The sequence below is a fragment of the Canis aureus genome, chromosome 12 (genome assembly GCF_053574225.1).
Source record: "Canis aureus isolate CA01 chromosome 12, VMU_Caureus_v.1.0, whole genome shotgun sequence".
Classification (NCBI taxonomy): Eukaryota; Metazoa; Chordata; class Mammalia; order Carnivora; family Canidae; genus Canis; species Canis aureus.
Genome location: NC_135622.1, coordinates 46,627,086 through 46,654,312, shown reverse-complemented (window position 1 = coordinate 46,654,312; position 27,227 = coordinate 46,627,086). Strand labels below are relative to the sequence as shown.

General features: G+C 37.0%; 1 protein-coding gene and 1 long non-coding RNA gene across 3 annotated transcripts in view; one reads left to right on the top strand and one right to left on the bottom strand.

Moving 5' to 3' along the window:
* Positions 1–27,227, bottom strand: part of ATAD2B (ATPase family AAA domain containing 2B) — a 156,985-nt gene that overhangs the window by 93,827 nt on the left and 35,931 nt on the right. For both annotated transcript variants that reach the window (XM_077843971.1, XM_077843970.1), the window contains exons 6-13: positions 26,819–26,927; positions 23,464–23,580; positions 20,147–20,222; positions 12,972–13,070; positions 11,693–11,804; positions 8,185–8,300; positions 6,439–6,613; positions 2,836–2,924 (exon numbers count right to left, since the gene is read on the bottom strand). In XM_077843971.1, coding sequence (XP_077700097.1) covers positions 2,836–2,924; positions 6,439–6,613; positions 8,185–8,300; positions 11,693–11,804; positions 12,972–13,070; positions 20,147–20,222; positions 23,464–23,580; positions 26,819–26,927 — 893 coding nt within the window. The remainder of the gene's footprint in view (positions 1–2,835; positions 2,925–6,438; positions 6,614–8,184; positions 8,301–11,692; positions 11,805–12,971; positions 13,071–20,146; positions 20,223–23,463; positions 23,581–26,818; positions 26,928–27,227) is intronic.
* LOC144281145 (uncharacterized) overlaps positions 1–27,227 on the top strand; it is a 37,762-nt gene that overhangs the window by 2,030 nt on the left and 8,505 nt on the right. Inside the window, exon 2 of the long non-coding RNA XR_013349585.1 lies at positions 23,856–23,931. This is a non-coding gene — a long non-coding RNA (uncharacterized LOC144281145). The remainder of the gene's footprint in view (positions 1–23,855; positions 23,932–27,227) is intronic.

Genomic DNA, 27,227 nt, shown 5'->3' with positions numbered 1-27,227 from the left:
AACTCTACATGCATATGAGGAAATTAATCAGAGGTCAGGGAAAAAAACACCCAGAAGGAATAGAAGTAACCGTATTTTATACCCACAAAGAACCAGGAATATTGCCAGTTCCCACAGATTTAAGCAGCTCAATTCAAGAATGACGGAAAAAAAAAAAAAATGGAGAAAACTCTATCAAGGAATATCATTAAACAAATTGCACAAAACCAGCAATAAAGCAGAAAGTAAAAATTAAAAACAGTCAGAGGATAAAGATATATGACAATAGAAGTCCTTACTGAAACAAAATGACAGACCAACATATTTAAATATTGAAAGGGAAAAAAAGTATAAAACTCGAAAACTATTCCTAGAGAAAATATAAGCAGTTTCTCAAAAAGTTAAGCATAAAAGTACTATACAGTGCAGTAAATCAACTCCTAAGTATCTACCCAAGAGAGATAAAAATATATATGCACACAAAGACATGAAAGTTCAAAGCAGCATTATTCATAATACCCCAACTGGAAACAATCTAAATACATGTCCAAGGACAACTGGTGGCTCAGTGGTTGAGCCTTAGGCTCAGCATGAGGGTCCCAGGATCAAGTCTCACATCGGGCTCCCCACAGAGCCTACTTCTCCCTCTGCCTATGTCTCTGCCTCCTCTTTGTGTCTCTCATGAATAAATAAATAAAATCTTTAAAAAAACAAAAAAGAGGGTGTCCAATAGGAAAACAACACCCAACTATACATTATTTTAAAAACACCCTAGAGGTGCCTGAATAGCAAAGTCAGTTAAGCAGTCAACTCTTGATTTCCATTTAGGTCATGATTTCAGGATCATGGGATCAAGTCCTGACTGGCTAGGCACTGTGTAAAGTCCACTCTGTGTAAAGTCCTCTCTCCCTCTGCCCCTCCTCCCACTCAAGTGCCTACCCACCCGCACACACTATCTCTTTCTAAAATAAATAAACCCTGGGGTGCCTAGATAGCTCAGTCAGTTAAGAACCTGTCTTACACCCAGGTCATGATCCCAGGGTCCTGAGATGGAACCCCACATTAGGCTCCTTGCTCAGTGAGGAAGGAGCCTGCTTCTCTCTCCCTCTGCCCCTCCTTCTGTTTGTGTTCCCTTGATCTCTCACTCTCTGAAATAAATATTTTTAAAAAACAAAATCTTTAAAGAATATCATTGACCAAATTCTAAGAGCTAAAACTACTAACATCTTAGAAGAAAACAGAATTGTTGACAAACTGGTTAAGGCAATTATTATCAAGACGCAAAAAATATATATACAAATAAATTTATATAATGGGCTTCACAAAGACTAAAATCTTGTGCTTTTCAATAATCATAGTTAAGGGGGCACCTGGGTGGTTCAGTCGGTTAAGCATCTACCTTTGGGTCAGGTCAAGATCCTGGAGTCTCAGTACTGAGCCCCACATCAGGCTCCCTGCTCAATGGGGAGCCTGCTTCTTCCTCTCCTGCTCTCCCTGCTCATGCGCACTCTCTCTCAAATAATTTTTTTAAAATAAATAATTTTTTTCTTAAATCATAGTTATGCAAACAAAAAAGAGGAGGACTAGTAGAAAAGTTTTCAAAACGTAGCTCCAATAAAAGGCTTGACTTGTGAATACATAAGTTGTATAATACAATAAGACATATGATCCAATCTCTTTTTTAAAAATCAGGGAGAAGGGACACCTGGGTGGCTCAGTGATTGAGCATGTGCCTTCAGCTCAGGGCATAATTTTGGAGTCCCGGGATCAGGTCCCGCATGGGGCTCCCTGAATGGAGCCTGCTTCTCCTCCCTATGCCTATGTCTCTGCCTATGTCTCTGCCTCTCTCTCTTTTGTGTCTCTTGTGAATAAATAAAATCTTTAAAATAAATAAATAAAATTTAAAAATAAAAAGCAGGGGGGAGATTTTAAGATATTTAACAACAGGAAGTATTTAAATGGGCAATAAGCACATACTAAGATATTCATATTAGTCATCAGGAAAATGCAAATTAATCCACTACTACACACCCACTAGAATGGCTAGTTAACAAGAACAGCGATACCAAACATTGGCAAAGATGAAGAGAACCCAAATTCTCATACATTACAGGTAAAAACATAAAAAAAAAAAATAAAAATAAAATATTACAATCACTCAGAAAACAGTATCAATTTAAACATACATTTACCAAAGGATCTAGCCATTCCTCTCATAGTTATCTACGTAACAGAAATGAAAACATATGTGCACACAAAAATGTGTATGTAATTATTCATAGTAGCATTGTCATAATAGCCAAAAACAGAGGTGAGCTAAATCTCCATCAGACAGATTAACAAATAAATAAATTGTGGTATATACATACACTCTCCCTCCCTCATTCTCTCTTTGTCCCTCCCTCCCATCCCAAGGACTAGTAGTGAGAAATGAAAAAGAACAAAATATTCATACATAACACAGATAAATTTTAGAAACATGCTAAATCAGGATTAGGCAACTTTCTGTAAAAGGACTGAAAGTAAATTTAAACTTTCAAGAAGCCATACAATCTTTCTCTCACAATGACTCATTCAACTCTGCTCTTGTAGCACAGAAGTAGCCATTTTTCATGAGAATATATTGGAACATACAGGATATGTTCCAATAAAACTTTACAGAAAAAGCCAAGACAGGCAAAAAGACTACATCTGGCCAACAGGTAGTAGTTTGCTGACCCCTGAGCTAAGTGCAAAGAGTCTTCCTCAAGGACACAGTTCATTTTATAAGCCTCCTAGCACTTATCCAAAGGCTAAGGCTAACTATTATGTCATCGAGAGAAAAGAACTCAATATAATCAGATTAAGGAAAATCACCTGTGGATCTGATCTTGTCTGCTGGAGCGAACTGGAGCTAATCCATCAATTTCATCAAAAAATATTATAGAAGGTCTCATTAAATATGCCTAGTATAAAAAGAAAATAAATTTATATTAGTTTTCATCTTTTACATTTCATTATCATATTTTCTTAACAGGTAATATAAGCAAATGGTACAACATGCAGCAGATAAGAAAGATACAACAAAAATGAAATCTCCAGGCAGCCTGGGTGGCTCAGCGGTTTAGCACCGCCTTCTACCCAGGGCATGATCCTGGAGACCCAGGATCGAGTCCCACGTCCAGCTCCCTGCATGGAGCCTGCTTCTCCCTCTGCCTATGTCTCTGCCTCTTTCTGTGTCTCTCACAAATAAATAAAATCTTAAAAAAAAAAGAAATCTCCTTACCCATCCACTCTCCAACCACAATATGTCTCCCAGTAGACAACTACTGTTGTGTTTATTCTTCCATATGTATACAAAAAAATGTACTTTTAAACATACTATTTTATTTGATGCATTTTAAACATGGTATACATACTGCTCTTACCAACACAGTCTATTTATGTAACAATGTATTTTAATTAGCTTCCAAATAAGTACGTGAAGATCTGCTTTGTTTTTTTTTTTGATAGCTACAAAATGCCCTCATGTATGGATATGCCATGATTTAAACTACTCTCCAATTTGTGGACATTCAGGCTATTTTCAATCTTCTCCTATTATCAACAATGCTTGATGGGATGCCTGGGTGGCTCAGCGGTTGGGCATCTGCTTTTGGCTCAGACCATGATCCCAGATTCCCAAGATCAAGTCCTGTATCATGCTCCTTGCATGGAGCCTGCTTTTCCCTCTCCCTGTGTCTCTGCCTCTCTTTCTCTCTCTCATGAATAAATAAAATGAAATCTTAAAAAAAAAAAAAAACAATGCTTGAGTATTTGTGTACATTTAACATTTCATATAAACATATCAATGTAATAAATTCTAAAAGTTGTTAAAAAGGGAAATGTCATTTCTAATTCAGATATTTTCAAATTGCCTTCCACTGATCTAATAATTTATCCTCTCACCAGCAATATTTAAGAAACCTCAGCAATAAAGTATTATCAAACTTCTCAGTCTTGGGCAGCCCAGGTGGCTCGGCAGTTTAGTGCCACCTTCAGCCCAGGGTGTGATCCTGGAGTCCCAGGATCGAGTCCCACATTGGGCTCCCTGCATGGAGTCTGCTCCTCCCCCTGCCTATGTCTCTGCCTCTCTCTCTCTCTCTCTCTCTCTCTCTCTCTCTCATGAATAAATAAAATCTTTAAAAAAAAAAAATCTCAGTCTTGACTAATCATTTAAGACAAAAATCTTTTTTCATTTTAATTTTTATTTCTATTATCAATAAAAATGAGCACTTTTCAGATCTTTAAGTTTCATTTATACTGCTTTTTTAATAAAAGTTGCATTCATATCCTTTGCCAAATCTTCTTTTGGATCACTGGTCTTTGGCTTAGTGATTTCAAGGAACTATTTATTTTAAAAATTAAAACTCTATCCGTGAAAGAAAATGCAAATATTTTTCTGCAAAGGGTCTCATTTATCTTTTGCATTTGCTTATGATATTTTGTTGCAATGCAGAATCTAGTAAGTAATCTTATGCAGAGGATCTTTTCTTCCATAGCTAGACTCTCTATTCTGAAATTAGAAACAAAAACTCTCAAGAGTTTTCTCCACTACGTTCACAATTGTCATTTTTCACTTAAATCTTAAATCTAGCAAGAACTTAATTTAAGATAAGAAAATTAGATTACAAATGTAAGTCTATTCATGTTTCAGAATTACTTATAGCAAACTCTTAGTTCATAGGAAGGTCAACTTACTAAAAACCAGATATGAATTTCCCATTTCTCCCTTATTGACATGCTATGCATTAAACATCCAGTGTTTGGGGGCACCTGAGTGGCTCTGTCCATTAAGTGTATGCCTTCGGCTCAGGTCATGACCCCACAGTCCCGGGATCAACTCCTGCGTCCAGCTCCCTGGCTCAGCTCAGCAGGGAGTCTGCTTCTCCCTCTCCTACTGCTCCTCTCCCTACTTGTGTGCTCTCTCTCTCTCTCTCTAATGAATAAGTAAAAATCTTGGAAATAAAATCTTTTAAAAAATAATAAAAAATTAAAAGGGCATTAATTTATGCTATAGTTGCAAATGAAACCAAGAGACATTCCTATTCCAAGAATGAAGGGGCTAAAAGCATATAACTCTTGTCAAAAGTTTATTAAACTTAAGTCACTGGACAATATATCAGCACTCCCAAACTAATTCTTCCTTCACCTACCAATATTGTTCTCCATTTGTATTTTTCAATTATTACTAAATTTTCTTAAAGCAAGCTGCCTATGTTTCACTTCCCAATTGACACTGAATACCTTGAAGGCAAAAAACTTACCCTATTCCTCTTTCTATTCCCATTATCTAGAACATGGTAGTTTCTCATACTAACTAAAAATAATATTTAAAGTGCTATGATACACTTTGATACACATGAACTCAAATAATGGCTACTCAAAGATTGCTTGTTAAAGGTAGTTTTTAAAAATTTCATGTGATTTTCTTAGATGTTATGAAATAGAAATTTCATTGCCAAATGTAAATGAATTCCTTCACTAGCTCAAATAGTCAATTTATATCAGGACTAAGTCTTATGAAATAATATTTTTCAAGTTATTGTAATTGTTTTTTTGGTTTTTTTTTGTTTTTTTTTTTTGTAATTTAAAAAAAAGAAGATTGCCTACATGATAATCAGTCACCTAACCCTGCCTTTTAAAAGCATTCATTACTGGGACGCCTGGGTGGCTCAGTCAGTTAACTCAACATCTGACTCTCGGTTTCAGTCAGGTCATGACCTCAGCGTTGTCAGATTGAGCCCTGAGTCAGGTTCTGTGCTCAACATAGCTAGAGATTCTTTCCCTCTGCATCGCTCCAATATACACATTCTCTTTCTCAAATAAACACAACCTTAAAAAAATAAATAAATAGGGGTGCCTATTTTTTAGGCTCAGTGGTTGAGCATCAGTCTTTGGCTCAGTTAGTGATCCTGGAGTCCTGGGATCAGGTCCTGCATCGGGCTCCCCAGGGAGAGCCTGCTTCTCCCTCCACCTATGTCTTTGTCTCCTTCTCTCTCATGAATAAATAAAATCTTTTTAAAATAAATAAATAAATAAATAAATAAATAAATAAATAAATAACAGCATTCATTACTGCATTTTTACAGCACATAAAATAATACACTGCTCTGTGAGATTTCTTGCAGACATTTAACTTCTTATGCTTGTTCTATTTTCTAAATTAGATTATAACCCAATGATATGTATGTTATACCCTGGGTTCTCAAAAGCACCTAACATATGCCTACTAACCACCTTAATAAATGTTGTATGAATCATCATAAATTAGTACTAAACTGCTAATAAATACATCTAAAGCATACAATTTTAATTATTGATTCTAAATCAAACATACTGATTAGAAGGAAATAGACCTCCTTGTGAACAGTTTATATTTAGACTAAATGTATTAAATATTCTAAAGAAGATATTCTCTTATAAGCTGATTGCACTTACCTGATCAAAAAGAAGCCTAAGTTGCCTTTCAGATTCACCAACCCACTTGCTCAGACAGTCTGCTCCTTTTCGCATAAAAAATGCCACCTTTTTGTCTCCTTGACTGCACTCATTAGCTAATGCTCTGGCGACCAAGGTTTTACCTGTGCCAGGAGGGCCATAAAACAAACAGCCCCTAAAAAACAAGAGAATCAACAGAAGTAAGGTAATGCTATCATCACCAATAGCAACCAATATACAAGGATGCATCACCCATATAATTTTGTATTAATATATATATATTATTAATATATAATTATTAGACACTGAGAAAGGTTTTTGTAGTATAGAGACAAGAGGTTCACTTTGCTGAGTTATTCAAGGACGTTCTCAACAACCAAACTTTGGTAGGCAAATCAGAGAAAAGAGTAATTTGGCAAGATATATCAAAATTGTAAATGACCCAAAAATATTTTAACAGATTTTATTTATTTATTCATTCATTCATTCATTCATTCATTCATGAGACAAACAGAAACATAGGCACAGACATACACAGAGGGAGAAGCAGGGAGCCTGATGCAGGACTCTATCCCAGGACCCCAGGATCACACCCTCAGCCAAAGGCAGATGCCCAATCACTGAGCCACCAGACGTCCCAATAAATAAAATCTTTTTAAAAGCATCAATTCTAATTATGAAAAAGTGAAAAAATCTAAGTGCTATCTATTAATAATGCACAGATAGGGGTGCCTGCCTGTCTCAGTCAGTGGAGCATGTGACTCTTGATCTCAGGGTTGTGAGTTCGAGCCCCATACTGGGTATGGAAATTACTTAAAAATAAAGTCTTATGCAAAAAAAAAAAAAGGCTCAAAAAAAAATAAAGGACAAATAAATATACTGTTACATCTATAAATCAAATAGTACTAAAATGTCAAAATGAACAATACACACATTATTGATATAGAAAGGTTCTAGAGTATACTGTAGAGTAAAAAAAAAAAGGGTATATATAAAGGTATTACTGGATAATTTCACCTATATGAAATGTTTCTATGTGCCTAATATAGGCAAAATATAAACTTGATACACATATGTACATATACAAATATATCCCCTGCTCAGCAAGTCTGCTTCTCCCTCTCTGCCCTTCCCCTTCACTCATGTGCTCTCTGCTCTAATAAGTAAAATGTCCAAAAATTTTAAAAAATTAAATGTTAAAAAAAGGAATATCTAGTAGTTTAAACCTAACAGTCTATATGTACATCTTCAGAGTATTTCATTCTGCCTAATTTCCCTTAATTTCTACCCTTTTCTCAGTCTATCTCATAATCAAAACACAATTAATCTGATCATAAAAATAAATATCAAGCTTACCATTTCAAAACTACCCCATCACCAAGTCAAAGATAACACTTAATTGAAATTGTGTTTCCAAACACTAAACAACATACAGCACCAAACTCAATGCTATCAGGAAACCAAATTATGGAAATTCCATTTGGGCATTTGAGCAATCCACTTGTATATTCAAGGCCTGCATAAAGATTTATGTCTTGTGCGTGACTCTTAAAAGCTTAAATGTAAACTTCAAGAACACACTTAGTACCAAAGCCTCTGAACACTAAATAATAAAATTTCATTCCTAATTCTCATTGCTAGAATACAACAAATACATATGATATGCTTATACTTATAATCATTTACTAACTGAAATTTGATATATTAACAGTAGTAACAATAAACATCATTTAGAACATTACTCACCTTGGAGGCTGAATCTTAAATTTTTCAAAAATTTCTGGATATAGAAGTGGGAACACTACCATTTCCTTTAGTGCATGAATATGATGGCTCAATCCACCTATGCTATCAAACCGCACCTGGGAAGAAGGGAAAGTTTAATATAAAATAATTTTAACTGCTTATAGAAATTTTTTAATTTATGATAGTCTTATGACTCAGAAAAATATGCCTTCAGCAGGAAATGTTGAACATAAAGCTCAAAGAATTACACTTTTGAAATGTAGAAAAATGAACTCAGCAGTAAAATTCAAGATTACATTTCAGTTCAGCTAAATAAAGCTACCATTCTTTAATCTCCTAGTAAGTAAGGACAAGATTAATGCCCAATCTAATACTTTTTAATGGGTATCCACAGGAGATGATAAATTGTACTTACACTCTAATAATTAAAATGCCTTTCAAAATACCATCCATCACATGCACTCTCAGCAAGGGCAATACTGTCCCCAAGGGGGGAAAAGCTGATTTAGAAACTGGGTAAAAAACATCTATAATGGTTTGTGACCCTCCAAAGCTCAACTTTACATAACCAAGTCTTATTCTTTATTTCTTGGAAAGATGTATTTACTTGGGGGGGGGGGGGTGTCAAGTGAGGAGAGGGGGAGAGAGAGAGTCTCAACCAGATTCTTTGCCTGAACACAGAGCCTGAAGTGGGGCTCGATCTCACAACCCATGAGATCATGACCTGAACAGAAATAACAAGTCAGACACCTAACCAACTGAGCCACCCAGGTGCCCCATACCTAAAAGACTTTAGAAAGTAAAAATTGTATAGAAAACAGTACTTGATGGGACACCTCGGTGGCTCAGTGGTTGAGCGTCTGCCTTTGGCTCAGGGTGTGATCCCGGAGTCCCAGGATCAAGGCCTGCTTCAGGTTCTCTGCATGGAGCCTGCTTCTCCTCCCCGTTGCTGTGTCTCTGCTTCTTTCTGTGTGTCTCTCATGAATAAATAAATAAAATCTTTAATAATAAAAAAAAAAGAAAATACTTGAAGGAAATATTGCCAAAATGTTAACAATGACTGCCTCTGACTGCTGGATTGTGGTAGATTTCTTCCCCTTTAGCTTCATTCTGTTACAGTACTTGAAAATGTTTCATAATGAAATATTACCATACAGAAAAAACTTAAGTCATCTAGAAAAATAAATGCAGAATTTAAATAACAGAAACATTCTAAGAGAAACTATATTTTCTCATATATGATATCAAATTTTAAAGAAATACTACTAAAAAAAAAAAAGAAAAAAGAAATACTACTCTAATGAATGGGAGAGAGTTCTAAAATTAAATACATTCAAGAGAGGGAGGTGCTGGTAAACTAAATAAGCAAAGATCACTAAGTAAGGTCCTCGAAGGGGCACCCGGGTGGCTCAGTTAGGTAAGCTGCCAATTCTTGATTTCAGCTCAATTCATGATCTCAGGGTCATGGGATTGAGTTCCCTGTCAGGCTCCACACTCAGGGGGGAGTCTGCTTGAAATTCTCTCTCCTTCTGCCCCTCCCCCCACTCACGCTCGCTCACTCCCTCTAAAATCTTAAAAAAAAAAAAGGTCCTCTAAGAATGTGCACTAGTAGATAAGAGATTGTGAATTCAATATTCTAAATAAGGTCCTCATTAAAATAAGTTTTCTCCCATGACTTCAGATTGGAAATAGCTAACACTTCATTTTCAAGTATTACACAGCTACATTTATTTTTTTTTAATTTTTATTTATTATTTATGATAGTCACACAGAGAGAGAGAGAGAGGGAGAGAGAGAGGCAGAGACACAGGCAGAGGGAGAAGCAGGCTCCATGCACCGGGAGCCCGACATGGGATTCGATCCCAGGTCTCCAGGATCGCGCCCTGGGCCAAAGGCAGGTGCCAAACCGCTCCACCATCCAGGGATCCCTACACAGCTACATTTAATAATTTAACTGATTCTCATGAGAAACTTGCTAAGTTGTTAAAAAAAAAAAAAAAAAAAGCTTATGGGAACAAAGAAAAAAAAATCAAATATAATCTTGGTTATGTAGTAACTATTCCAAAATATTTCCCCCCAAAAGATTATAACAGTAAGATCTATCATAGTAAGAATCTACTGTATCTTCTAAATCTTGTCTCTCTTTTCTACTGTCCGTAGGTACTATAACTCAATCCCCATAGTGATCTCAACTATCTTTATACTGCGGACTCATATGTGAATTTCTAGCTATTTCTCCTTACTTCCAAACCTAAATAACTAATTTCCTACAAGTTACTTCCATTTGTGATGTGACACTGACACCTAAACACGTCTACAACTAACTAAATCATCTTGATCCCTCAAAACATATTCCTCCTATAATGTTCCCTACCTCAGAGAGTGGATCCCATCCAGTCACTTACGCCAGAAACCTGTTTCTCTCCCTCATTCCCCAAAAGCAATAAATTCACTCAATTCCATCAAACCTGAATTCTCATCTGAATTCTGTCAAATCCATCTACTACTTCTTTCCATCATTACCCTGTCATGATCATTACTCCAGATTACTATATTACAACGATGTCTAAACCAGTTTCCCCCTCAAAAATAATAAATAAATATATAAATAAATAAACAAGTTTCCCTAATGCTAGTCTTGCTTCCCTCAAATTCATTAACTACATCATAGACAGAGTGCTCCATCTAAAATGTAAAGCTGGGATCCCTGGGTGGCGCAGCGGTTTAGCACCTGCCTTTGGCCCAGGGCGCGCGATCCTGGAGACCCGGGATCGAGTCCCACGTCGGGCTCCCGGTGCATGAAGCCTGCTTCTCCCTCTGCCTATGTCTCTCCCTCTCTCTCTCTCTCTCTCTCTGTGTGACTATCATAAATAAATAAAAATGTAAGTAAGTAAGTAAGTAAATAAATAAATAAGTAAGTAAGTAAATAAATAAATAAATAAAAATTAAAAAAATTAAATGTAAAGCTGATCATGAAATCTAAGCAGCTTCAGGATCCCTGGGTGGCACAGCGGTTTGGCGCCTGCCTTTGGCCCAGGGCGCAATCCTGGAGACCCCGGATCGAATCCCACGTCGAGCTCCCGGTGCATGGAGCCTGCTTCTCCCTCTGCCTGTGTCTCTGCCTCTCTCTCGCTCTCTCTCTCTCTCTCTCTTTCTCTCTCTCTCTCTGTGACTATCATAAATAAATAAAAATTTTAAAAAAATTTTTTAAAAAAAAAGAAATCTAAGCAGCTTCAATAATACCACACTACACACCACAGTTTGTGGGGCCTTGCCATATTTGTCAGCCTCATTTCCTACCCATTTTTTATTATATATACCAGTGACACTGAAATGGAGGGAAAAAAAAATGTTAAGTATCACATGAGTGCCAGGTTCCAATATACATCAGAATACTAATAACGGTGATATCTGAGTTTTTATTTTTATTGTGTGTTGCTTTAAGAAGGAATAATCTTTATTTAAAAAGAAAAAGCTAATTTTAAAAAAAAACATTTACAAAACTTACTGATTTATCAATGTTCATTGGATCAACATCAGCCAAGCTTGCACCCACTTTGACACGTTCTCGAAGAATACCACTAGCTAAATCTTCTGCTCTGAAGTTCATAGGCAAACATCTGAAATTTATAAAAATGCAAGTAGAGAACATTAAGTTTCACTTTTTTAACGTCAAAATAAGTGTAAATCTTTGATACATTTTCATCTTTCTCCATTTTCTCAAGACCCAGAAAATAATAAAAGATTTCATATTTTTAAAGTACTTTTTCTTAGTTCCTTTCAACAGGGCAAAAATAAATTTATTCACTAGACAAAGCAAACAACATCACTAATCTCTATTCCTATATCCAAAGAATCCAACCTATTTCAAGTTAGAAAACAATATATCTGATATTGGATACTATAAAATATAAAATAAAAATAGATCTACATATATTATATACAGCACTAAATAAACTCAAGCTTTATTACACTATTTTTATTTGTCCTCAGGTATTATGTGGCTAGGTCTACTTGGTTAAAGAAATTTCTTTCGCTTTAATTCAAAGGAAACCAATTCCAGATCACATTTTGAAAATTAACCTTCACCTTTTGTGTAACTAACTTAAAATAGATCATTAGCCACCTAAATTCTTACACTGTATTATTTAATTTTATCACCCATAAGGAAATATATCTACTCCCTCTTTAAACCTTAAACACCAAAAGATGACATAAATAGCCTCAAAAAAACTATACTTTCTATAATGAATCTACTTTTCACTCACATTTCTGAATCCTAACATACCTTAAAAATATACTTCCAAAGCAAGTATCAGAGAAGCTTAAATAGGCCTTAAATTCTTTTATTTAAACTTAGATTTTTTTCTTTTACATTTTCTTTCCATCATTCACATGAAGAATTCTTTTCAACATAAAATCTACACCAATCCAAACTTGTTTCCAAAACCAACTAACTGAAAATTTGATATTTCTACAATAGATATATTATAGAAAACAATATATCTGATATTGGATGCTATAAAATATAAAATAAAATTAGATCTACATATATTATATACAGCACTAAATAAACTCAAGCTTTATTACAATATTTTTATTTGTCCTCAGGACAAAATAGGCTACTCTAAGAATTACTAAGTAAAACCCAAGTCAGTGGATTACTCTAGTCTCAAATATGCATTGAATATTGAAGTTAGCAAAATGCTGGTACAGATAAGAATCCCATTCAAAAAATAACTATTCTTCTTTTTTTCTACCATGGATATAACAAAAAATTTATTAACCTATTTCTTGCTCTTGCCATGCTCTTTGATTTCCTTCTTTCAAAGCGTTCTTCATCAGAAGAAGTTGTGTCACTACTATGAATGGCATGCTTCTTTCTCCTATTTAAAGAGAATAAAATGCTTAAAATCATTACAGCAGCAAATGGTTTTAAAAACGCATTATTGTTGGGGTGCCTGGCTAGTTCAGTCTAAAGAGCATGCAACTCTTGGTCTCAGGGTCAGAAGTTTGAGGCCCCATATAGGGTGTAGAGATTACTTAAATAAAACTTAAAAAAAATGGAGCGCCTGGGTAGCTCAGTTGGTTGGGCAGCCTACTCTTGGTTTCAGCCAAGGTCCTGATCTCAAGCCGTGGGATTGAGCCACCCCTGCCCCTCAAACCCCACTGTCTCCTGCTCTGCACTTGGCACAGAGTCTACCTGGGATCCTTACACCTCTTTCTTCTTCCCCCTTGGCCCCTCCCCCTGCTTGCTCTCACTCCCTCTCTCAAATAAATATTTTTAAAAAAGGAAATTTAATCCTAACACCCAACTTAGCTCCACAGTAAAAAACACTATCGTTATTCAGACATGTAAAAGCTATTAATTGGTTTTTGACTTTTAGCATTAAACTACAAATTAATCAAATAAAACTTAATAAGTCACAAAAAAAAAATGTTATCAGTCCATGTAGTACAAAGAGATAGAGGGGCACCCTGCTGGCTCAGTCAGTAGAGCATGCAACTCTTGATCACGGAGTTTTAAGTTTGAGCCCCACATTGGGTGGAGAGATTGCTCAAAAATAAAAATCTTAAAACATTTAAAATAAAAAGAAAGAATAGAATGGAGAGAAGTGGATGTTTCTGTCCCTAATCTTAAAAGCAAGGAGAGGGGCAGCCCAGGTGGCTCAGCAGTTTAGCACCGTCTTCAGCCCGGGGCATGATCCTAGATCGGGGATCGAGTCCCCCGTCGGGCTCCCTGCATGGAGTCTGCTTCTCCCTCTGCCTGTGTCTCTGCCTCTTTCTCTGTGTCTCTAATAAATAAATAAATAAAATCTTAAAAAAAAAATTATGGAGAGAACTATGTGGAATTTAAGAAACAAAACAAATTAGCAAAGAAAAAAAGAAGATAAACCAAAAAATAGACCCTTAACTATAAAGAACAACCTGACTGTTACAGATTGGGGGGGGCCGGGGAGGCTAAAATACTCAAAGGGAATTAATAAGTACATTTATCTTGATGAGCACAGTAATACACAGATTTGCTGAATCACTATATTCACTAAAATCACGTATGACACAAAGATACCCATACTCATAACTCACCACTGTACAGAGGATCATAGACGTTACAAAAGGAAAGAAATAAAATACACAGACATTCAAACTGTCTCTATTTGCAGATGATAGGGTTTATGCAGAAAATACCCAGTAATCTACAAAACAACTACTAGAATAACAAAATTTGGCAAGGTCACAGGATGCAAAGTTAGTAAACAAATCAACTCTATTGGGCAACCTGGTGGATCAGCGGTTTAGCAACGCCTTTGGCCCAGGGTGTGATCCTGGAGACCTCGGATCAAGTCCCATGTCAGGCTCCCTGCATGGACCTGCTTCTCCCTCTGCCTGTGTCTCTGCCTCTCTCTCTCTCTGTGTGTCTCTCGTGAATAAATAAATAAAATCTTTAAAAAAGAAAAACAAACTCTATTTTAAACCTTAGGGGATGCCTGGGTGGCTCAGCAGTTGAGTGTGTGCCTTTTGCCCAGGGCATGATCCTAGAGTCCAGGGATCAAGTCCCACATCGGGCTCCCTACATGGAGTCTCCTTCTGTCTCTGCCTATGTCTCTGCCTCTCTCCCTCTGTGTCTCTCATGACAAAATAAACAAAATCTTTAAAAATCAATCTTTGTAAGAAACAATTAGAAAGTAGGGTTCTTACAGAGTATTTTTTAAGTTTTTATTTATTTATTTCAGTAATCTCTACACCCAAAGTGAGGCTTGAACTCATGACTCCAAGATCAAGAGTCACATGCTCTCCTGACTGAGCCAGCCAGGTAACCCTAGAAAGTTTTATTTTTTTAAAGACTTTATTTATTTATTCATGAGAGACACAGAGAGAATGGTAGTATAGACACAGGCAGAGGGAGAAGCAGGCTCCCCATGGGGAGCCCAATGCAGAACCCAATCCCAGGATGCGGTGATCACACCCTGAGCTGAAGGCAGATGCTCAACCATGGAGCCACCCAGGTGCCCCGAGAAAGTCATTGTTTTTTTAATTTTTTTTTAATTTTTTATTTATTTATGATAGTCCCAGAGAGAGAGAGAGAGAGAGAGAGAGAGAGGCAGAGACACAGGCAGAGGGAGAAGCAGGCTCCATGCACCGAGAACCCGACATGGGATTCGATCCCGGGTCTCCAGGATCGCGCCCTGGGCCAAAGGCAGGCACCAAACCGCTGCGCCACCCAGGGATCCCGTCATTTTTTTTTTTTTTTAATTTGTATTTATTTATGATAGTCACACAGAGAGAGCGAGAGAGGCAGAGACACAGGCAGAGGGAGAAACAGGCTCCATGCACCGGGAGCCCGACGTGGGATTCGATCCCGGGTCTCCAGGATCGCGCCCTGGGCCAAAGGCAGGCGCCAAACCGCTGCGCCACCCAGGGATCCCGAGAAAGTCATTTTTAAAAGCAATTCCAGAATATAAGAAATAGTGAAAGGGACCATAAGGGAAAGGAGGGAACCTGAGTGGGGTAAAAATTAGAGGAAGACAAACCATGAGAGACTCCTACCTGGGAAACAAAGGGTTGCTGAAAGGGAAATGGGTAATGGGCATTAAGGAGGACACGTAAAAAAAAAAAAAAAAAAAAAGGAGGACACGTGATGAGATGAGCACTGGGTGTTATACTGTATACTGGCAAACTGAATTTAAATAAAACTTTTTTTCATTAAAAATAATAAAGGTTGGGCAGCCGCGTTGGCCCAGTGGTTTGGCGCCACCTTCAGCCCGGGGTACGATCCTGAAGATCCAGGATCAAGTCCCACGTCAGGCTCCCTGCTTGGAGCCTGCTTCTCCCTCTGCCTGTGTCTCTGCCCCTCTCTCTCTCTCTCTCTCTCTCTAATAAATAAATAAAATCTTTAAAAAAAAAAGATTAAAAAAAATAGATGAATGGAATAAATATCCAGAAGCAGGTCAAAACATGTAATTTGACAATATGATTAAGACCGCAATGGGAATCAAAAGAGAAATCATAGACTAATTCAGTAAATTGGTTTGGGACAGCTCATTTTACAACTGCAAAACGAAGTTTAATCTGTACAACAAATCTTATATTAGGATAAAATTCAAATGGCTCAACATTTATTTATTTTATTTTTAAAGATTTTATGTATTTATTCATGAGGGACACAGAGAGAGAGGTAGAAACATAAGCAGAGGGAGAAGCAGGCCCTGCCCCACGCAGGACTCCATCCCAGGATCCCAGGATCCCAGGATCACACTGAGCCAAAGACAGATGCTCAACCCCTGAGCCACCCAGGCGCCCTGGATCAAATTTAAAAGTAAAAAAATGATACCATAAAATTAAACGAAGATGAACTCCTTGAAAACTTGGATTAGGGATCCCTGGGTGGCGTAGTGGTTTGGCGCCTGCCTTTGGCCCAGGGCGCGATCCTGGAGACCCGGGATCGAATCCCACGTCGGGCTTCCGGTGCATGGAGCCTGCTTCTCTCTCTGCCTGTGTCTCTGCCCCTCTCTCTCTCTCTCTCTCTCTCTCTGTATGACTATCATGAATAAATAAATAAAATCTTAAAAAGAAAAAAAGAAAACTTGGATTATGGTAGGCTCTTCTCTTTTTTTTCCTTTTAATTTAGACAGAGACAGAGAAAGCTCGAGAGCACACATGTGTGGGTAAAGGAGGGACAAAGGGAAAAGGAGAGTCTTAAGCAGGCTCCGTGCCCAGCATAGAGCCTGAGCAGAGCCTGATGTAAGGCTGGATCTCACAAACCTGAGATCATGACTTGAGCTGAAATCACAAGTCAAACACTTGGAACCAACTGAGCCACCCATGAGCCCCTGGATTTGGGTAGGCTTTTTAACTATCATTTAAAATCTAAAAGCCGGGATCCCTGGGTGGCGCAGCAGTTTAGCGCCTGCCTTTGGCCCAGAGCATGATCCTGGAAGACCCGGGATCAAATCCCACGTCGGGCTCCTGGTGCATGGAGCCTGCTTCTCCCTCTGCCTATGTCTCTGCCTCTCTCTCTGTGTGACTATCATAAATAAATAAAAATTTTTAAAAAAAATTTTTTTAAATAAAATAAAATCTAAAAGCCTTAAAAAAAAAGACTGATAAAAATTTGACTACATAAAAATAAAAACCCTCTAATAAAGACAACCAAAAACAAAGTAAAAAAAAGACAAAGTACAAACCAAGGAAAAGAATGGCAACTTATGACAAAGGACTAATATAGAACTACTAAAAATAGATTTAAAAAAACAAACTATTAGAAAAATCAGCAAGGGACACCTGGGACGCTCAGCAGTTAAGCGTCAGCCATCGGCTCAGGGCGTGATCCTGGAGTTCCAGGATCAAATCCCACATCAGGCTTCCTGCATGGAGCCTGCTTCTCCCTCTGCCTATGTCTCTGCCTCTCTTTCTCTCTGTGTGTCTCATGAATAAATAAATGAAATCTTTAAAAAAAGAAGAAAGAAAGAAAGAAAGAAAGAAAGAAAGAAAGAAAGAAAGAAAGAAAGAAAGAAAGAAAGAAAGAAAGAAAGAAAGAAAGAAAGAGAAAGAAAGAGAGAAGAGAAAAATCGGCAAACTTTACAGACATTTCAGATAAAAGGAAAAACAAAAAGGCTTTTAGAGGCACCTGGGTGGCTCAGTCAGTTAAACTTCTGCCTTCAGCTCAGGTCATGATCCCAGGGTCCTGGAATCCAGCCCCACACAGGGCTCTCCATGAGGAGCCTGCCTCTCCCTCTCTCTCTGCCCTTCCCCCCTGCTTGTGCTCTCACTCTTTCTCTTTCTCTCTCAAATAAATAAAATCTTTATTTTTTTTTAAGATTTTTTTATTTATTCATTCATGAGAGACACAGACAGAGAGAGGTAGAGACACAGGCAGAGGGAGAAGCAGGGTCCATGCAGTGATCCCGACGTGGGACTCAATCCCGGGACTCTAGGATCACACCCCGGGCCAAAGGCAGGCGCCAAACCACTGAGCCATCCAGGGATCCCCAAATAAAATCTTTTAAAAAAGGGCACCTGACCCGGTGGCTTAGCGGTTTAGCACCGCCTTCAGCCCCGGATGTGATCCTGGAGACCCGGGATCGAGTCCCACATCGGGCTCCCTACATGGAGCCTGCTTCTCCCTTGACCTATGTCTCTGCCCCTCTTTCTGTGTGTCTCTCATGAATAAATAAATAAAATCTTTAAAAAGGGAGCCTGAGTGGCTCAGTTGGTTAGACAGCTGCCTTCCACTTTGATCATGAGCCCAAAGTCCTGGGATTGAGCCCCACCTCGGGCTCGCTGCTCAATGGGCAGCCTGCTTCTCCCTCTCCACTGCTTGTGCTCTCTCATGCACACACTCACTCTCTCTCAAATGGATGAATAAAATCTATTTTAAAAAATCTTTAAAAAGAAAAACAAATGGCTTTTAAACATATGAAAAAATATTCTCATACGCGATACAGAAATTTATTTATTTTTTATTATTTTTTTGGGATACAGAAATTTTTTTTTTTTTTGGGATACAGAAATTTAAAATAAATCAAGATCTCTTCAACTCTCAGACTAGCAAAAATCTGAAAGTGTGGGAACATATTTTGTTTGCAGGAATATGGGAAAATAGGCACTTTCATACATTATTGGGTGGCTTGCAAACTGTAATCAAAGTTATAATCTCATATTCCCTCAAGAGATTCCACTTCTGAGAAATTTATCCTACAAATATACTTGTACACATATACAGTATTATGCAACACTATTCATCATATTTTATAATAGCATAAAATGAAAACAATCTCTCCGTAAGAACTAACCTAAAAATTTTAATATATCTATAAATGTAATGTGTAAATATAAATGTAAATGTGAAGTTATACTATACAGAAATGAAAAGACAATTAAAAGAATTAAGTGAAAAATACAAGGTATAGGATCATGTGCACAGTATATCTTGTGTAAAAAAATGGGCTAACAATCAACATGCATGTACATACATATATATATATATGAACATACTCTCTAAGGATATAATAATGTTACTATGGGAGAGAGAGACTACAGAGGTTAGAAAAAAAGTTTTTCCATATTCATTTAAAAATGTTTAGGGACACCTGTGTGGCTCAGTGGCTGAGCATCTGCCTTCGGCTCAGAGTGTGATCCCGGAGTTCCGGGATCAAGTCCCAGATCAGGCTTCCTAGAGGAAGCCTGCTTCTCCCTCTGCCTATGTCTCTCATGAATAAATAAAATCTTAAAAAATATAGTTTATTCATTGTATATTCCATGTTGCCTTTTCAGAAAATATAATAGACAAGACAGTTTCAAAACCAAAGAGTGGCCTTTTATCTACATACGAAAGAAAGAGCAAAGGAGTAAAAAAAGTAGTAAAGAGTAACTGAACCAGTGTTTCAAGTGAAAGCAATGTGAGTTGTTCAGATGCAACTCTACTGGGACGCCTGGGTGGCTCAGCGGTTGAGCACCTGCCTTCGGCCCACGCCATGATCCTGGAGTCTTAGAATCAAGTCCCACATCGGGCTCCCTGCATGGACCCTGCTTCTCCCTCTGCCTATCTCTCTGCCTCTCTCTGTGTGTGTATGTCTCTCATGAATAAATAAATAAAATCTTAAAAAAAAAAAAAAAAAAAAAAGATTCAACTCTAAGAGCCCACCAGAGAGCTATGTAGTTTTAAAGGACATAACTTTTTTTTTTTTTTTTTTTTTTTTTTAGGACATAACTTTTAAAACAGTAATTATTCCAAGCAAACTGAACCAGGCAGAGAACAGTCACATGTAAGGTAAAAACCACTAGTCCCTAATTAAAGAAAAATGCCATTTAGTTCCTCATTGGCATTATCAACACAATTAATACCTATATTTGAAAAAAAAAACCTCTATTTTAATTATAAGGTATTTCGTTATGTATTTTTTAAAGGATATATCTGAATAACAGATACAAATATTTCCTATCAAAAACCAACAAAACATACCTGATATGACTTCTTCTTGCTGGAGATCTATGAATATCAAACAGCGTGTTTTCTCTCTTTTTTTGATGAGCTGGTACTTAAAAAAAAAAAAAAAAAAAAAAAAAACACAACACAGAAATAACATAATAAATTGATAAGCTAATGTATAAAAGGAGTAGAAATTACTTCTAATAGAAGTTATACAAGAATAGGGACGCCTGAGTGGCTCAGTGGCTGAGCTTCTGCCTTTGGCTCAGGGCGTGATCCCAGAGGCTCCCTGCAAGGAGCCTGTGTCTCCCTCTGCCTGTGTCTCTGCACCTTTCTCTGTGTGTCTCTCATGAATAAATAAAATCTTTAAAAAAAAAAAAAAAAAAAAAAAGGAATAGAAGCTAGTCATATGTGTTCAAGTTCCAAATGCTATCTAGAAGGAGCACAACAAAATCAAAAACTCTGGTAGGTAATAAATAGCATAAGTTGCAAATAAACTTTCTAAAAAGATGTTAAATTGGGACACCTGGGTAGCTCAGTGGTTGAGGGTCTGCCATCGGCTCAAGGCATGATCCTGGGATACAGGATCAAGTCCCACATGGGGTTCCTTGTAAGGAGCCTGCTTCTCCCTCCACCTGTGTCTGCCTCTCCCTTTCTGTATCTCTCACAAATAAATAAAATCTTTAAAAAATAGAAAGATCCTAAATTAAATCTTTGTGATTGTGACAACTGAGTGACTCAGTGGTTGAGTATCTGCCTTCAGCTCAGGGTATGATCCTGGTCCTGGGATCGAGTCCTGCATCAGGCTCCCTGTGGGAAGCCTACTTCTCCCTTTGTCTATGTCTCTGCCTCTCTCTGTGTGTCACTCATGAATAAATAAAATCTTAAAAAAAAAAAATTCTACTCCTCTGCCTCTCCCCACATACACATTCTCTCTCGCTCCCCATAAAATAAATAAATCTTTTTTAAAAAATAAAAATAAAAAAATAAATCTTTGTGATTTAGGGTTAGATAATGATTTTTTGATACTACACCAAAAGCATAATCCATTTAAAAAACTAATAAATTGGAGTTCATCAAAATTACTAAATTCTGCTCTTTGAAAAATACTAGTAAGAAATTAAAGGAGACAAGCTACAGACTGAGAAAATACTTGCAAATCATGTATCTGATAGAGAACTGATATCCAAAATACATGAGAAACTCAAAACTATCAAGAAAATAAACAACTCACTGAAAAAATGGGCAACAGATTTTAACAGATACTTCAGAAATAACGCTGGCAAAGCAGCATATACAGATGCTCAACATCGTTTGGGAAATAGAGATTTAAACTTCAATAACTATGTATTAAAGTTAATTTCAAAAACAGATAACAAGTGTGTGGCAAGAAAATGGTGCAAATGGACCCTCATACACTCTCAGGGGGAATGTACGTGGTACAGCCACTTTGGAAAACAATTTGGCAATTTCTTTGCACATTAAGCATACACCTAATTACAAAACCCAGCCATTCCACTCCTTGGTGTTTATAAGAAAAATGAAAAAATATGTCCAAAGACTTGCACATGAATGTTCCTAACAACTTTATTTATAATAGCAAAATACTAAAAATGTCAACAATCCAAATGTCCATCTACAAATAATGGATAAACAAATTATGATATATTCATACAATGGAATGCTACTTGGTAATAAAAAGAAATAATACACTATTATTGTTACTTTCAACATGGAGGAGTCTTACAATTACGCTGAGTGAAAGAAGTCAGACAAAAAAAGAGTACATATTGTATATAAAATTCAAGAAAATGTAAATTCATCTATGGTTAAAGAAAATAAATCAGATCAGAAGCTACCTAAGGATTGGGATGGTGACGGCTCCAGAAAGTTAGGAGTAGATTACAAACAGGCAGAAAGATATTTTGGGGGCTGATAAACATGGTCATGATCTTGATGGTAATGATAGTTTCATAAGTATATACCTAAGGTATTTCCAACTTGCCAAACTGTACATGTTAAATATTCTAATAAAGATTTTTTTAATCTAGAAAAATAATTCACAATCTTTTTTCTATCTTTCCATATCTCCTCCATGATTGAGAGGGCTACGTGTGCCAGTGACTCCTAACTGGTATAATGTCCGCACACACTAAAGGCAAGCTTCTAGTAGATACCTCTGATCCACACCTTCCAGACATTAAATCATTATTTCAAAGCATTAGAGTCTGAGTATAAATATCTCCTATAAATATCTCAGTCCTTCCTTAAAAATATTATGCTAAGTGAAAGAAGCTAAATACAAAACGTCACAATAAGGCAACTCTGTACACAGAAAGTACATTAGTGGTTGCCAATGGCTGGTGGGATGAAAGTGTAGAAGTAATAAAATGTTCTGGACTCAGAGATGATAACTACATAATCCCTGTAAATATACTAAAAACCAGTGAATTCTACAGATTAAAAATCAGCAAAACCCAACAAAAATGGTGAAAAGAAAAATAAAACAGCACCTATGTGAGTACCTGTCATTATCTTAACAGCATGAAGATAAAAGGTTTTCCTCCTTAAGGAAACAAAAACCTAGGGGCATCTGGCTGGCTAAATTGGTGGAACATGCGACTCTTGATCTTAGTGTCATGAATTCGAGCCCCAAGTTGGGAATAGAGATTACTTTTAAAAAATAAACAAATAGGGATCCCTGGGTGGCGCAGTGGTTTAGCACCTGCCTTTGGCCCAGGGCGCGATCCTGGAGACCCAGGATCGAATCCCATGTCGGGCTCCCAGTGCATGGAGCCTGCTTCTCCCTCTGCCTGTGTCTCTGCCTCTCTATCTGTGTGTGTGATTATCATAAATAAATAAAAATTTTTTAAAAAATTTTTTAATAAAAAAATATAAATAAATAAAAAATAAACAAATAAACCTAGATTATTGGCCAAGCTGCAGTCTTGTACCCAATTTTGCGACTTTGGCTAAACCACTTAACCACTTGGAACATAGAACTAAAAGAACTGCTGTAAATGAAAGTGTTCAATAAAATTTAAAGTATTACACAAAAATGAGCAGTATTTATTACTAAATTCAAGATTCTTTAAATAAAATGTACATGCTGCATGTAATTCTATACTGCAATTATGTACTTCAACTTTCTTTCTGTTGTGTGTGTGAACAGAAGTACACATAAAAAAGATGAATAAAACTACAAGAGATTCCATTCTTCTAAATTCAGCAACACTGGGGGTACCTGGCTAGCTCAGGTATTACACAAGAATGATCAGCATTTATTACTAAATTCAAAAGGGGTGGAGTAGAATACGCAGCTCAACAAAAAGTTCTTCAGCTTTTCTTACCTATTGGAGGTGCTTGGTATCTATCCACTGTTTTCCTTTGTCTTAAATTATATGGTCTATCATTTTCTTCTCCTTCTGCCTCTTCAACTTCTATATCTCCATCCTCCTCTTGAGATTCTAGTTTCCCCCACACAAAGGAAAAGAATTACTGTTTTAATCCACAAGAATTGGATCACTCTAGAACTGAATATTTACATTCTATCTTTTATTCTTTCTGCCCATTCCACATTTAAAAGTGTCAACATTTTCTGATACAGTATATATCAATATAATTAAAAATCAACCTAGATAGATGTTAAAAAAAAAGGCCTTTCTTACAAATAATATAGCTCTCTGCTAAATAGCCTAGATATACTTATGATCTTTCTATTTCTATCTCTTTGGTCATACAGAACAGTTATAGAAGATGAATCACAATTTTACTGCAACAAACTTCATTTAATGCCCAGTTATCCACCAGTGAATAAGGTTAGTATTCAAATATCACTTGGTTAAAAAAAAAAAAAAAAGTATCACTTGGTAGTTTAAAAAAATATGCTTACAAAATAATTACTAATGTTACAGCAAGAGCAATTTTTGTTGGCAGTGTAATGGTTTGTTAGGCTTACTGACAATAGATAAGCACAAATTACTCTATTTTGGTAAGAAAATGCAGGTAGGAATGGGAGAGCTCATGAAGCAGATCTCTGGGGTGCTAGTGATCTATTTCTTGACATAAGTGATCACTTCATACACTATACACTTAAAATATAATGTACATAAATTCTTTATGTACAGAATTTATTTTTAAAAAGTGGTTTGGCTAAAACCATGACATCTATTTACAGTTTAAAATAAAAATCTGGGGCAGCCCAGGTGGCTCAGCAGTTTAGCGCCACCTTCAGCACAGGGCATGATCCTGGAGACCCAGGATCGAGTCCCACGTCCCACTCCCTGCATTGAGCCTGCTTCTTCTCCCTCTGCCTGTGTCTCTGCCTCCTTCTCTGTGTGTGTCTCTCATGAATAAATAAATGAAATCTTTTAAAAATTAATTAATTTTAAATATAAAATAAAATAAAAATCTGGGGTGACTGGCTGGCTCAGTCGGTAGAGCATACAACTCTTGATCTCAGGTTTGTGAGTTTAAGCTCCACACTGGGTATAGAGATTACTTAAAAATAGAAAATTTTTAATGGGACGCTGGAGTAGCTCAGCAGTTGGGCTCCTGGATTCAGTTGGGTGCCTGCATTCGGCTCAGGTCAAGATCTGGGGATCCAGGTTCAAGTCCCACATCAGGCTCCCTGGGAGAAGCCTGCTTCTCCCTCTGCCAATGTCTCTGCCTCTCTCTCTCAGTCTGTCTCTCCCATGGATAAATAAATAAATCTTTAGAGCAGTCCGGATGGCTCAGTGGTTTAACGCTGCCTTCAGCCCAGGGCCTGATCCTGGAGACCCGGGATCGAGTCCCACGTCGGGCATCCCTCCATGGAGCCTGCTTCTCCCTCTGCCTGTGTCTCTCTCTGTGTCTCTCATGAATGAATAAATAAAATCTTTTAAAAAAATTTTTTAGGGCAGCCCCGGTGGCGCAGCGGTTTAGCGCCACCTGCAGCCCGGGGCATGATCCTGGAGACCCTGGATCGAGTCCCACATCGGGCTCCCTGCATGGAGCCTGCTTCTCCCTCTGCCTGTGTCTCTGCCTCTCTCTCCCTCTGTGTCTCTCTCATGAGTGGATAAATAAAACCTTTTAAAAAAAATTTTTTTTAAATAAATCTTTTAAAAAAACCATTTTAAAAAATAAATAAAACTGATGAAATTTTATTGGCTTATGGCCCCCAAATGCAATATACTTTGTGATTAACTTTTTAACCACAGGGGAATCCCTAGGTGGCTCAGCGGTTTAGCGCCTGCCTTTGGCCCAGGGCCCTGGAGTCCCGGGATCAAGTCCCACATCGGGCTCCCTGCATGGAGCCTGCTTCTCCCTCTGCCTCTCTCTCCCTGCATGGAGCCTGCTTCTCCCTCTGCATGGAGCCTGCCTGTGTCTCTGCCTCTCTCTCTCTGTGTCTTTCATGAATAAATAAATAAATAAAATCTTTAAAAAAAAAAAAAACTTTTTAACCACAGTAATTGTCAATATAATACAACTATATTTAGGCATAGGTAAAATTTTAAAACCACCAGCGATATTCACTGAACTTTGTATTAAGTTCTAGATAAAATCAGCAAATACAATATTACTAGCTAAATAAATTACCTGTTCCCAAATAAGTCTCTTTAAATCCTCAAAAAATATTACTTTTTGAGAAACCCCTACATAATAATATTGTGGGGGAGAAATTCTATGCATGGCAAATTGACTTTGAAAACTCTACAAAGTTGTTCAGTTAATGAAAAAAGGCAAAAGTCACATTATAAATCTGTCTCACTTATACTAATTTTCTCCAAAAGAAGCAATATAGAGGTTCTAGCTATAACAACAATATTTGCTCAATAAAGTACCCTCATCAGAAATATCAGCTCTTCAAAACTAATGCAAAAAAAAGAAAAAAAAATCACTAATACCATATTAGAGAATTTGAGAAACAAACCCATTCATTTCCATCTAAGCTTTACATATAGTAGTAACTGGTAAGATTTCCTGGTAAAATACAAATATCTGCATTTATAATACACCAAATCTGAAAATCCATTTCAATAAAGATTAAGACCTATAGAATTAAATCCTACAGACGTACTAGTCATTGATTTATAACCTTTGGGACATGTATTTTCATCATGTTCCCAGCTCCAGCCCTACAAATTCAGCCAGGTTCTTCGGTTCAGAACCCAGACAAGCAAAATAAATAAATAAATAAATAAAATAAAAAATAAAAAATAAAAAAAAAAAAAAAAAAAAAAAGAACCCAGACAAGCCTCAGAAAAGAGCAGTATACCTCCTTCCACTAACATTACCAGTTTCTCTTTCTCTGAACTTCACCATTTACTCCTCAGTCCATAACTAAATTTGGGACCCAAATAATCAGAGACTCAGAGGATACAGACAGAAGGTGACTGTGGATAGAGGCTTCCAGTTAGAAGGTATCTAAACACAAAAGAGGCCTCACTTAACAACAAATCAGCCCTTGGTAAATGCCACACCAGATTAGGTCACTTACGGACTACTAGTAAGATAAATTAAGTAATCATATATAGTGTAAAGGCATTTTTCCAGACGAAGGTGAAAACTCAGAATGCCAAATAAAAATTATTCCAAATTATACAATGTAGATTTCTAAAGCCAAAAATCACACACCCAGCAATATTAGACGTATATTACTTATATGTATTTTTCTTCCCTCCCACCTGCACTTTGTAGCATTTACTTCATAAGTACTTTACAAACCTTCTTCTTCACCCTCAGTAGAGACTTCATGATGATTTTGTATCCCATAACTATTTCTTCTCAGTGACTTTCTTCGCCTTTTCACTCTTGAATACATATCCATGTTTTCCTTTTAAAGAGAGAAATCTGTCAAATATTAACATGCAATTTATTCCTGGCTATCAATATCATTAACCCAGTGGTACATGACCACTCTTGAAATTTACTGAGCACCTATTTGCAAGGCACAGATTCATGAAAACCAAAGCTTCCTGAATTCAAACAAACTTACAAAATATTTGAAATTTTAAAACTACAATGCCATGAGCATACTTTCTCCCTCAAGCAAATTACAGCCTAGTTGGATGGAACAAGATAAGTCACAGGTAACTATAAAACAAAGTAAAACAAATGAAATGCCATTTAAAAA